This window comes from Herpailurus yagouaroundi, unplaced genomic scaffold, assembly GCF_014898765.1.
Source record: "Herpailurus yagouaroundi ecotype Mexico unplaced genomic scaffold, PumYag 141, whole genome shotgun sequence".
NCBI classification, from domain to species: domain Eukaryota; kingdom Metazoa; phylum Chordata; class Mammalia; order Carnivora; family Felidae; genus Herpailurus; species Herpailurus yagouaroundi.
Window position 1 is genome coordinate 51,669,955 of NW_024412396.1, and position 12,518 is coordinate 51,682,472.

The 12,518-nt window shown below is 38.9% G+C and overlaps 1 protein-coding gene across 1 annotated transcript in view; it reads right to left on the reverse strand.

Annotated features, from left to right (window-relative positions):
- The window catches only part of SNW1 (SNW domain containing 1), a 33,140-nt gene extending 22,730 nt beyond the window's left edge, over positions 1-10,410 (reverse strand). The window contains exons 1-3 of the mRNA XM_040477857.1: positions 10,306-10,410; positions 5,569-5,722; positions 1,879-2,040 (exon numbers count right to left, since the gene is read on the reverse strand). Coding sequence (XP_040333791.1) covers positions 1,879-2,040; positions 5,569-5,722; positions 10,306-10,319 — 330 coding nt within the window. The 5' untranslated portion in view covers positions 10,320-10,410. The remainder of the gene's footprint in view (positions 1-1,878; positions 2,041-5,568; positions 5,723-10,305) is intronic.
- Between the last annotated feature and the right edge of the window lie 2,108 nt (positions 10,411-12,518).

The window sequence follows — 12,518 nt, forward strand, 5'->3', positions numbered from 1 at the left end:
GAGTTAGAGAATAGAGAAGGTAGATTAAGTGGAAAATTATGAATTTAGGTTTGGATTTGATGAGTGATGTTTTGAGGAAATCTAATAGAGCTGTCCTTGCAGATAGTAAGATATAAGGACCTACAGCTCAGGGGAGAAAACTCGGCTGGAGACACAGATCTAACAGTCATCAACATGAGTGGCAATTTTAGCCAAGGAAATAAATTAGATTAGTCAAAGGGATGGTGTTGTGAGAAAAGACTTAGAGACCTTTGCTTAGAGACTGGTTGAGGTGAGGTTGTATTACAGTGAAATGAAGAATGAAAGGGAAGTGAAGAAGTAGAACAGATAACAACAAGCAAAAAGCTTGAAGGAAAATAAAGAAAACTAGGTAAAAATTTGGTGGTAGCTAGAGGGAGCCTTGAGGGTAGTCAGGGAAAAACTTTTCTTTCAAAAGATGATAAAAGCAAGCATATTTAAAAGCTAACAGAAAGGAGCCAGTAGAAGAAGGGGAGGTGGAAGTCATGGTTGAGAAGAATAAAGAAAAAGCAAGGCTGTAAAGGAGAGGGGGAGGAATGAAATCCAGGATACGCTACAGCACACCTGGCAAGATTAGGTTTAGACCGAAGACATTTCTCATAGAGACAAAAGGAAAAGTCAAGACAGAAAGCCAAGTGCAGGATAAAGAAAGCAGACAATTTTCTTCCACTAGTCGTTATGTGCAAACAGATGTCACCTGTAAGCTGACAGGGGACGGAGAGGAGTAGGAGTTAAAGCTTGGAGGAACACCAAGGGAGCGCAGTCTAAACCTGAGACATAGATTTGCATGACTGGGTAACTGTTTTCCCCAAGAACCCAGCACCCATGATGCAGGAGTAGAGGATGGGGTCATTACTGCAATTTTAGAGGGTAAAATGAAAACATTTAGGGAAGAGAAAGAGGCAAAGGACAAGTACTGAAGGCCCTCAACTATTTTTCGCAACATCTTCAATTCTAAAGAGATCTTTACCTATGCGTGGAGTACTTATTTACGAGGGAAAAAACTAGGTCTTCTCTTAAAAACAGTTCCTTGGCTCTGAGCGTAGCTGCTCTGTGAGGAGATTATTTTAAGTAAATTTTATTTTTGGTCTTTGGATTACCTGTAAGCAGGCCATCAAAAATATGGACAGCAAGTGCCAGTTTTATACTTAGGGGAGAAAAAAGTTTAATTCATTACATTCAAGTGAATTATTAAAATAATTAAATATCTATGTAAGTACTTTGTAAGTATATGAGACAGAATTAGAAGACTATAAACAAATCTCAATTTTGATTTTTTGTGTTTTAGGGTGCTAGAATTATAGATTTTTAGCAATTTTCTAGCATTTGAAAAATGTTAGTACTATAAAAGAACTTAAGACAAAATTTAACAATTTCAAATTGCTTTTATTTATTTATTTTTTAATGTTTATTTTTTGAGAGAGAGAGGGAGAGAGTGAGCAAGCAAGTGAGAGAGGGAGGGCATGAGCAGGGGAGAGGGAGACACAGAATCTAAAGCAGGCTCCAGTCTCTGACTGTCAGCAGAGCCAGACATGGGGCTTGAACCCATGAACTATGAGAGCATGACCTGAGCCAAAGTTGGAGGCTTAACCGACTAAGCCACCCAGGCACCCTCAAATTGTTTTTAAAATGCTAAACAAATAAGTGAAAACCCTAAGTATATATAAGCTATCATCAATTTGGGAGATTTGAAATGAAAAAGTCATTGCTGTTATGAAGTCATAATACATTGTTCATATAATCATGAAGTCATATTTTCAGTTAGCCTAAGTACTAACTGCTACTCATTGCTACTTTTAACAAAGCTAAATGGCCAGATACGTATTTATCAATAGAGGGAAAAATCAACGAGAGGATTACCTTGTCTTTTGACTGTCCCTGCCGAGCAATTGCATCATACTTAATTTTTCCTTCAGCATCCACCTGAATGGCCAGCGCATTTGACATTTTTTTCTTTCGTCCCATATCCAGTGGATACTGGGCCACATGGATCTCTGGAAAAGCACCGCCATCTCCAAAATCCTACATATTAAAAAGGAAAGAAATAAAAAGAATACTTAATAATTTGAGGTTCAAGATATATTCATTCATTCACCAAATAATTATTGAGCCCTTGTTATAGTAGATGCTAAGAGATACAGCAGTAAAGAAACAGAGGTCGCTGGTCTTGTACAGTGTACATTCCAGTGGGCAAAGATGTAAAAAGCCTAATCTTTGGCTTGTAATAAATGCCTTGAAAATATAATGGGACTGCAAAGAAAATCTACTTTCCTTTTTTTTTATTAAGCTTACTGATTTATTTTTGAGAGAGGAGAGAGAATCCCAAGCAGGCTCTGCCCTGTCAACACAGAGCACTACTATGCAGGGCTCGAATCATGAACTGTGAAATCATGATCTGAGCTGAAATCAAGAGTCAGACACTTAACTGACCAACCCACCAAGTGCCCTAGAAAGTCTACTTTTGATACTGCGGCTAGGACAGCCTTTGTGAAGAGGTAATGTGAGTTAAAACTAAATAATGAGAAATCAGGTATGAGAAGATCTGAGGGAAGCATTTTTTAGGTAAAGCAAGTAGCATGAAGGTACTGCTATAAGAACAAGCTTGGGACGTCCTTGGAAACAAGTGTCCGGTGAGGCTGGAGCTTACTGGGACAGAGGAGCAGACACATAGGTGATAACCTTGCACGGGCAGACAAACACCAGATCATGAGAGGGCTTCTAGACCATGGCAAAGATTTTTATATACATGACAGGATGAAATTAAGTAGAACGTTTAGGACAAAGAAAAGATTTTTAGTTTTAGCATACATAATGTTCTTAGTGAGGCAAAGGTCAAGGTACAACAGGGCAGAAATGTAAAGAATTTTTTCTTGGAACCAGATTTTAATAACATATTTATTCATGTTCCAGGAGAAGCAAATAAATAGAAAGGAAGGCTCTAGAAATGAGTTCACCACATTTCTAATGGTGATGATATACAATTACTTAGAAGAGAAGACTAAGACTTCTCAAGTAGCACAAGCTAAGTAACATCTGTTGATGAAGTTTAACATTACAAAAAAGGTAGATGGTCAAATAAACATATGAATGTTAAATACAATTTTTAAATAGCTTTGTTAAACTTAGTAATATTTGCTTAGGAATTATATTGTACACTCATTTAATTCCTGTATTTCAACAATCATAATTTCATATGGAAAAAAATCAAGTTTAGCAACATTAAGTGATTTTCCCAAGATGTCCTGCATAGGCAGGACTTGAACTCAGATCTTTTGACTCCAAAAAACTGTATTTTCTACTGAACTAAAATTCTTTCCTTTTTAGCTCTAAAAAGGGCAAATCAATACAACTAAAAAATGATAGGAAAAAACATTAAAATTAATCATTTACAGGGGGTTTGATGAAAAATTTTATGTAAATAACTACTTTTATAAGACCTCCTCCTTCAAGAAATATTCCATTAGATCCTGGATATGTGATTTCCTAGAGACAATATACTGACTTGCTAAAGAAAATTTTGACATTTCTAAAAACAAACAATAAAGCTGAGGGAGACATTGCTTATGAATTCGGCAGAAAATAGTTAAAATATTCCCAAGAAAGGTGCTACCTGTAGCTAGGACATCAATCTGACATATGCTCAGATCTGCTGGGGTTCTTCGACTATAATAAGTACTTCTGACTGTGGATGTGGCATTATGCGGTCATTAAGCTTGCCAGAAAATCATAGCTTTTACTCTGAACACTAGAACAAAATGCTTTCTCCACAGAATGTTCACTCCCCTCAAGAAGCATTCACGGTCTTTCCAGATTGGCTGGCCATTTTGGTTTGATTTTCAAATAAACTGTTCTGTTCTACCAAGATGTATGAAACCTTTAGTCAAGTAAGATTTTAAAAAGTACCTGAATGTCATAATGCTAAAATGGAAGCCTAATCTTTGGATGAGGTTTCTGTTGTATGTAAAATGATGTCTGCTACCCCCACTCTGTAATCTATTGAGAGGCAAATGAAGAATATCTATAATCCCTGAAGGGACACATTATCCTTCTATCAGATAATGTCAATCACTACCTTTTCGCCCCAGATAAGAGGGCATTCCAGCCCCCTTGATAATCTTCTTTTGCCCCACACCTCACAAATTACACTATCAGTGAAAACAAAAGTAACAACAACAAAAAACCCTTAGTAATTTTAGTAAGACTGGCTTTCACACATTAGAATTAATAAGGACTAGAGGACAGCTAAGGGAAAAAAACAAGGAAATTTTTTAAAAGACATGATCTAGTTGGGAGTTTGTCTTTTAGGCTCTATAGAGTGTTCTGGTAGGCAGGGGGAATGCCAAGCATGGGAGAGGCTGAGAATAGAGACAACAACAAATTTCAGTCCAATGAATACTTAGTTCACCATGATCTGCACTTGGAGGCATACGAAAAAAAGTTGAGGGCACAATTCCTTCACATTTGTAAGGCAAAAATCACAACCATAAAAGGACAGAATGTAACAGAGTGATAAAATGAAAATAATTGTGTACAAACATGAATGGTATAGGCACAAAGATTTTTTAATAGGGCAGGCACATTCCTTGGGAAGTGGAAGAGCGAAATTTGCAGGAGTCAGAATGAATACTGAGAGACAGAGAAGAAAAAGGCTTGATCAAAGAGGAAGTAGTCTTGGGGAGGCAAAATAGTTGTCTCAAATGTTTGCTTTTCTCCCTAGATGAAAAAGGTGGTCAAGCATGGGAAGACTGCCCTGGAATTAGGGAAGAGAATATGTATTGATCTGCTCTAAAGGATACAGAGTAATTAGGAAGATAGGTACTACCAAAGAAGTTTGTTTTTTGGAAATAAGCTAGAAATATAAAAAGATCATTTCAGAGTCTTCTTTCTCCCTCACTGCCTCCAAATCAACCATCAAATTCTTTTATACCTTCTAAAATATTTATCTAATATGTATATTAGACATATATTAATATTCTCAAATTGAAGACAAGAAAACTGATAATGAGGGGTCAGGATCTGCCCAGTGTCACACAAATAGTAAGCAGCATAGCTATGATGCAAAAACACTTATTTTTACTTATTCTTTTAAACTTCTCGCCCATGCTCTTTCCAATATACTTGACAAGAAGGAAATCAGAAATAGAAATGCTGCTGGAGTTTTCCCTGGAGGAAGGCTGTCTCTTCAGGGTTACGTGGCATTGTGTATGTGGGGAGAAGGGAGGGAAAGGCACCCGAACATGAACTCTTCTTTTCATTTTCTCCTTACTTTCCCATTATTTTCCATATGCAGTAATCCCTGGATTTATAGAGAGTATGCTAGTTTCTTTTGTACATGTTTAATAGTTGGACATAAGAAGAGACATAAACAGGTACAATTCTCTTATGATCACAAAGAAGTGGTAATAAGCCAGAAGAAAAAGATCAATCCTCTAAAAGGAATATATATCTTAGGAACTCACAACCAGAATTTCTAGCATATTGGCATTCATGTGCAGAGGTTCTAGGGTATTTTACAAGGGTCTTATAATAAACGTTAACACAATTATTTACCTCTAATAACCGAGGTATCCAGCCTTTCCGGTACCCGTATGGAGGAGGTTCTCTTCGGGAGGAGACCAGTGAGGTCTGTCGTGATCTCTGAGATCTTGCCTTTTCTTCAGCCTCAAGCTGGTCCTGAGATAGCTGAGTAGGTGCAGGTAAAAAGCTATAAGCAAAGATAATAAAAGTCAGATTTAAAAAAAACTCCTACATTTGATCATTGCAATTTGGCCATCAGAGACTATTTTACCATAATACTTTTTCCCTTAAGCAAAAAAGCAAACATTTCAATGATTCATGGCAGTATTTAATATCAGTCATTTTACTTTGCCTGGAAAGAAATAAACGCTCAGAGACATACAGTAAAAACATCTGACTAAGATGCAGGCAAATGATGCCCATAATAAAAAACTAACAGATATTTCATATAATAGATAAACTACTCAGTGGTTATGCTTCCACATTTCTTTTCTTGTAACAAGCAAGAAAACATTCTCAATTACCCAGGGGCCAACTGTCCAGTATATGGTGTCTTAGTGCCTTTACTACTTTTACACTCCTTATTTTTAACTACTTTACTCTTATTCTTCTTACTTTTAACTATTTTAATGTCAACAACAACAACAAAAAATAATAAGGATTAGCACTGAATGTAACAAAGAGGTGCATAAAAGAAAGAAAACACAGGTTGCATATATGAGTGTGTTTTCCCAAAGGTATCTAATTTAGAATGCAATTTAAAACTTGAGAGGTCAAAGATTCAAAGGAGAAATTCTAAAGATGTAGTTTGTCATTCTTTAATCACAGCAGCCTTTTTACCAAGCTATTCTTAACAACTTTCAAGTATGATAAATGTTATTATAGAGATACCCCAAAGTATCACAGAAAGATTCCAGTAAATTGATATGTTTAATGGAAAAGTTAGGGTTCCTTTGTGATTCTTGGCGACTAAGCATATTTGGATAAGCAGAACTTATTTATTCAAAATATTTATTGATCACTTGGGTGCAGGTACTGTGCTATGTAAGCAATGAGACTATAAGAGAGAGGTACAGCCTTGCAGAGGAGAGACAATCAAATGCTTACACAATTCCCTAATTACAAATTGTATCAAACGATGAAGGAAAAGTATACAGTGCTATGACGGTATACACCAGAGGGATCTAATCCAGTCCAGAATGTCAGGAATGTGACAGCTAAGAGCTCAGAGTTCAAATCCAACCTATGCCAGGTAGTAACCCAGATAAGTTACTTATCTCTCTGAACCTCTGTTTTCTCATCTGTAATAACAGATCAAAAGACCACCTACGTCACAGAATTGCTCTAAGTAGTAAATGTGAAAATCTATGACCCCCTTGGCACAGTGTCTAAATACTCATCAACGCATATTGTTCCATATATATTTGATTATGCGGAGCCATTCCGTGATTCCACCAATTTGGATCAGTTGCGCCCCACCCATGCTCCCACAAGACACTCTATGTGCCACTACTATAACATTTATCTTACTGTATCACAATCATCTACTCATTTACCTCTTTCTCTCACCAGACTGAGCAACTTGCAGGAATCATGGCTTCTGCTTCGTTTCATCCCTAACTCTCTAGGCACTGTCCAGCTCACAGCGAGGGCTACTTACATGTTTGGAGGAGAACTAAATTCACTCTGCCCTTTGCACTCACCATCTTTATGTCACTACAATCTTATTGCCTTTCCTTTTGCCATCTCTAGATGTTTACATTTGCTATTCCATCTACCATAAAATGCTCCATTTATTAAGAACATTCTTTCCTGTAGTGCTTTTATGGAAAACTCTTTCCCAGATCATTCATTCATTCATTTTAAAACATTTTGTTTAAAAAAATTTTTTTTAATGTTTTTATTTATTTTTGAAGGCGAGAGAGACAGAGCATGAGCGGGGGAGAAGCAGAGAGAGAGGGAGACATAGAATTTGAAGCAGGCTCCAGGCTCTAAGCTGTCAGCACAGAGCCCGATGCAGGGCTTGAACTCACGAACTGTGAGATCATGACCTGAGCCGAAGTTGGACGCTTAACCGACTGAGCCACCCAGGTGCCCCTCAAGATTTTATTTTTAAGTAATCTCCACACCCAATGTGGGGCTTGAACCTACAACCCTGAGACCAAGAGTCTCAAGCTGTACCAAGTGGGCCAGCCACACACCCCTCCTAGATCTTTTAGTCTTTGCTTCTTAGCATTCTTGTCTCTGCTCATTTATACCTCTCCACAGCTGTTTTCTGACCACCTTGTCCAAAACAGGACCCCACTCCACATTTTGAGTCACTCTTTGTCCTTTCATTTTTATTTCTAGTAATTCCTATCTGAAATTGCATTATTGATTTGTTTACTCATATATAGTCTATCTCTCCTAGAATGTAAGCTCTTTGAAAATAAGGAGTTTGCAACACTGATTTAATACTGTAAAACCAGCACTAGAATAGTGCCTGGCACATGGTAGATCCTCAACAAATATGTACTAACTGAAGGATGGATGAATGGATGAACGGAGCCAAAAGTTTTGGGTTTCTACCATAGTTATTTTCAGTATACCATGTATATCCAGTACATAGAAGGCATACAAAGACAGTTCCAAAGAAGCTACAATATTTACTTATTTTACCCTTCTTTTTACCTTCTGCTGGAGGAACTGGTCACTAAAATGATCAAAAGGCAGGCAGCCTGTCAAAGTGGAGAATTCAGACAATCCAATAAACAGGTTACCTGGCCTGGATTAGGGTCTGAACATACTCTAGCCTTCCAGAGGGTCTTAAATTTGCAGTTCCTTGTAAAGGATGACATTCCCACAAAGAGGCACACTCCTGCAGTAGCAGGGTAGGGGGAAGGGGTACAGAATGGGCTGCATATGCAGGCCGAAAGGCTACTTCAGTGGTTCTCAACCGGGGGGCAAAATATTTACAATGCAGGTGTATGATAATACCTAGATACATACAATTCATTAAGATTGTCAAGACTTGGGGGTAGAGAATGGGGGCAGTATCGCTGGCATCTAGTGGGAGGAAGCCAAAGATATTGCTAAACATCTTACTATACACAGGACAGCCCCATACCAGAATGAATTATCCAGCCCAAAATGTCAACAGTGCTAGTGTTGAGACAACTTAGTCTACCCTCCCCCTTTACTAAATAAAGCATACTAAATGCAAGTGATGTTATTAGACACATAACCTTAAATATACTTGAATTCAGAAAACTTAATCAGTAGGACTTTCAGTCTTTAGTAACAATAACTGGTGACACCAAGACTATATAACATATCAGTTCCGTCAAGTCTCTGCTGTTAAGAATCCTTGGTAGATCTTGGAGATAAATAACACTTCACCTGGAAACTTGAGACCACCTCTAAAAATCAAATTAGTTAGAACTCAACAAAATCAGAACACTATGTAGTCCCCAAGACTAGTCATTTGAAGACTGCACTCTGTCACTGCAATTTTAAGCACACAATACCCACGACATGTTATTTTCCCTGTGTGTCCTTTTCAAATTCCAGCTTTTCCACAAAGCCTTTACTCATAACTCTAGTAATCTTTGCCACTGTGCCTCCTACCTGGAGGTGCACTCAAAAGTCTGCTGTTTGTAACATTTACTAAAGAAAACTCCCAGTCCATTCAACTCATTTCATCTAATTCTTTTTGCACTTAAGGTTAGTACTACACAAGCAAGCATTTGTGTGCCCTTACTTCTTTCATATCTGTATGCCTTGTACCCCCATCTTCCCTGCAAAGACTGTTAGATTTCCTTTTGTATATACACAACCCCCAGGATAAAGCAAGGAACCCAAACCTAATTCCCCCAAGAATTTTCTGCTTAAAACATTTTTAGGATTCATCAGCCAGGAAAATTAAATATAAAGAGAATCAAATGTGTTTAGAGAACTCAAGCTTATGTCCTAAAATGATTACTTTCTTTACGACGAATTTAGACAATTCAACTTTTCCTGCTTGCATTCGCATGGAAAGTTTTTCCACTTAGATGGGGCAGCAAGGTCGCACACCAGTAGTAGTTACGTAACTCCTCGGAATCTCCCACTTAAACATATTTTTCTCAAAGGCGGGGACCACTTTATATGCGGTTACCAAGGCAACCGGGAACAGCAAAAATCTGAAGCGGTTCTACCTACGGAAGAAATTCTAAGGTCCAAAGTTATAGTGCAGAGCAGCGACGCCTTATTAGCACGCAGCGGCCACTACAGTAGCTAATTTAAAATCTCTGTCCAGCACCGGGCCCGCTTTTTTCAAGAATCCTTGTTTCGGGACAGAGACGAGACTTCGGCAGACCCACCGCCGTTAAGCCGGGCAGTCACCTCCCGCCGCTTCACTCCGCCCAAATAAGCTACTGCTCTCCACATTCCCACCGTGCCCGCGCAAGCCGCGGACCGGACGGAGAGCTATCCACATCCCCAAGATGTTCAAGCGAAAAACACGTGCGACTCCTTGCCATCTGAGACTGAAAAACTATTCACCACGCCGATGCTTTCGGCTCTAATGGGGGGGGGGGGGGGAGTTCTCAACCCGGGAAACCGCTCAGGAAAGACCCCAGCTTCGCTGAGGCCTAGTCGCCCCGGAGACCGGCAAGAGGGCCTAGCCGTGGTCGCGGCCCACGTCGCTCTGTGCCCTGAGCCAGGTCACCGCCCGGAGACAGTAGGCAGAGAAATGAAAAAAGTGGGTACTCCCAGACCCTTCCGTATCGAGGACCCCAATCAACAACCCACCTGGTGAGCGCCATCTTCTTCCGCTTCTTCCAGCGCGAGCGACAGCACCGCGGGGCGGGTCTTTCCCCTTGACTAGAAATGGAGAGGAAGAAGCACGCGATACGCAGGCGCCTCAGCCGAAGGGCCTTCTGGGATTTGTAGTTCTTTGGACAAGAGTACGCTTTGGTTCTGTCCTAACCAGACCCACTGGTTATTAACGGGATGAGGGCTTCATTTAAGAAAGGCAGACGTACACTGTGACATGATGCAGCGTTCCCTAGGCAAAATAACAAAGGCGAGAGATGCCCTTTAAACTGCTTTATTTTATTCCCCACTCAGTCTCATTCCCCATGTAGGGAGGGATCCCAAATACAAGAGTATCCCGGGAACAGCAACGTTAAATAAAAGGGTGACAGGGTTTTAAAACAATAGGAAATTGTGGGACCGTCGAATGGAGAGTTTTAGGACGCTCTAAAAACATTCACACCCTAAACTTTTCTTTCCACACCCCGCCCCCAAAATACTCTACTGGGAAGATAGTGTGATCCTTGGTTAAGTTACCTTTACAACACTTCCTTTGTATACTATGTATGTTTGTGTTTTAGGTAGTTTATGTGTTTCACTTAGATTATGGATTAAACATAATCTTTGATGAACTGATAGGATAAATGAAATATGCTTACAAATATTGGAGAAAGGGAAGTGGGTAGAGTACGGATGAAATGAGAATAGCCATTTTTGATCACTGTTCAAGCTGGATAATGGGGAAATGGATGTTCGTTATACTCATATATTGGACATTTTCCATGACAAAAAGTAGATACAATCTTTTAGTTGCAGTATAGCACACATACAGAGAGGTGCATACACTGTAAATGTGCAGCTTTTTGAATTTTCCTGAACCAAACACACTGAACAGAAGCAGCAACATCCCCTACCCAGGATGAATCAATTTCTGGTGTGACAAGATGTTATAGGCTAATCTAGTACTTTTTCTGCCCCAGACTTGGAATCAGTCATTTCTCCAAGGAGCCCTCCTTTAAGTAGGAAAGTGATATTTAGAGAAGACAATCTAGATGCTACAAATATTCATGGTTACTGGGTTGATTATTGTTTGTAAGCCTTTTTAATTGGCAAAACTAAAACATTTAGATATACACACATATTTTTTAAGAAAATGCATCATGCATTTATATTAATATTTCTGGGGCAAACTTAGGATTCCACAGATTTTGCTTAACTTTGATTTTATATGCATATCTCTTCTGAAAATCTTGGTACCTATTGGCATTAACATAATTACATTTGGCAATAATGGCAATGACATAATCAATTAACATAATTGCTTCATCCTACTGTATATATGAAATAGTTTCAGAATAACAGTACTAATATGATTACTTATTGAAACTTAGTAGTTTCTGATTTTTTTTTTTTTCAATTCTTTTTGCCCTTAGACTATATCTCTCTAGGCATGTATAGTCAAATCGCACGGCTTTAAAGTGACTTGGGGCAGGGTGTGCCTGGTTGGCTCAATTGGTAGAGCATGTGGCTCTTGATCTCAGGATTGTAAATCTTAGTCACATGTTGGGTGTAGAGATTTCTTAAAAAAAGAAAGGAAGAAAGTAAGAGACTTGGAATAGTTCCTCTCTGTGGGACTATGCCACTAACTTGATAGTTTTATTTCTTTTTGCTTTGGATTCTTAGGAGTCACTTAAAAAAAAAAGTTTTGGGCGCCTGGGTGGCGCAGTCGGTTAAGCGTCCGACTTCAGCCAGGTCACGATCTCGCGGTCCGTGAGTTCGAGCCCCGCGTCGGGCTCTGGGCTGATGGCTCAGAGCCTGGAGCCTGTTTCCGATTCTGTGTCTCCCTCTCTCTCTGCCCCTCCCCCGTTCATGCTCTGTCTCTCTCTGTCCCACAAATAATTAAACGTTGAAAAAAATTTAAAAAAAAATTTAAAAAAAAGTTTTGTGAAACAGTTACATCGTTCCAAAGCCAAAATTTACCAAGGTGGTACATTTAGAGAAGTCTAGGTTATTTCCCTGACTCTTCTGTCATTTTCCCTTCCTCTCCTTATAGATAAGCTTTAAAAATTTTTTATGGTTTATCTTTACATTTAAAAAAATACACAAATACATATATATTTGTATGCTCCTTTTCCTTACCTAGACATATGGTAGGTACCATACACACTTTTTTCTACCTTGCCTTTATTCCATTTATTGTATCGTGGAGA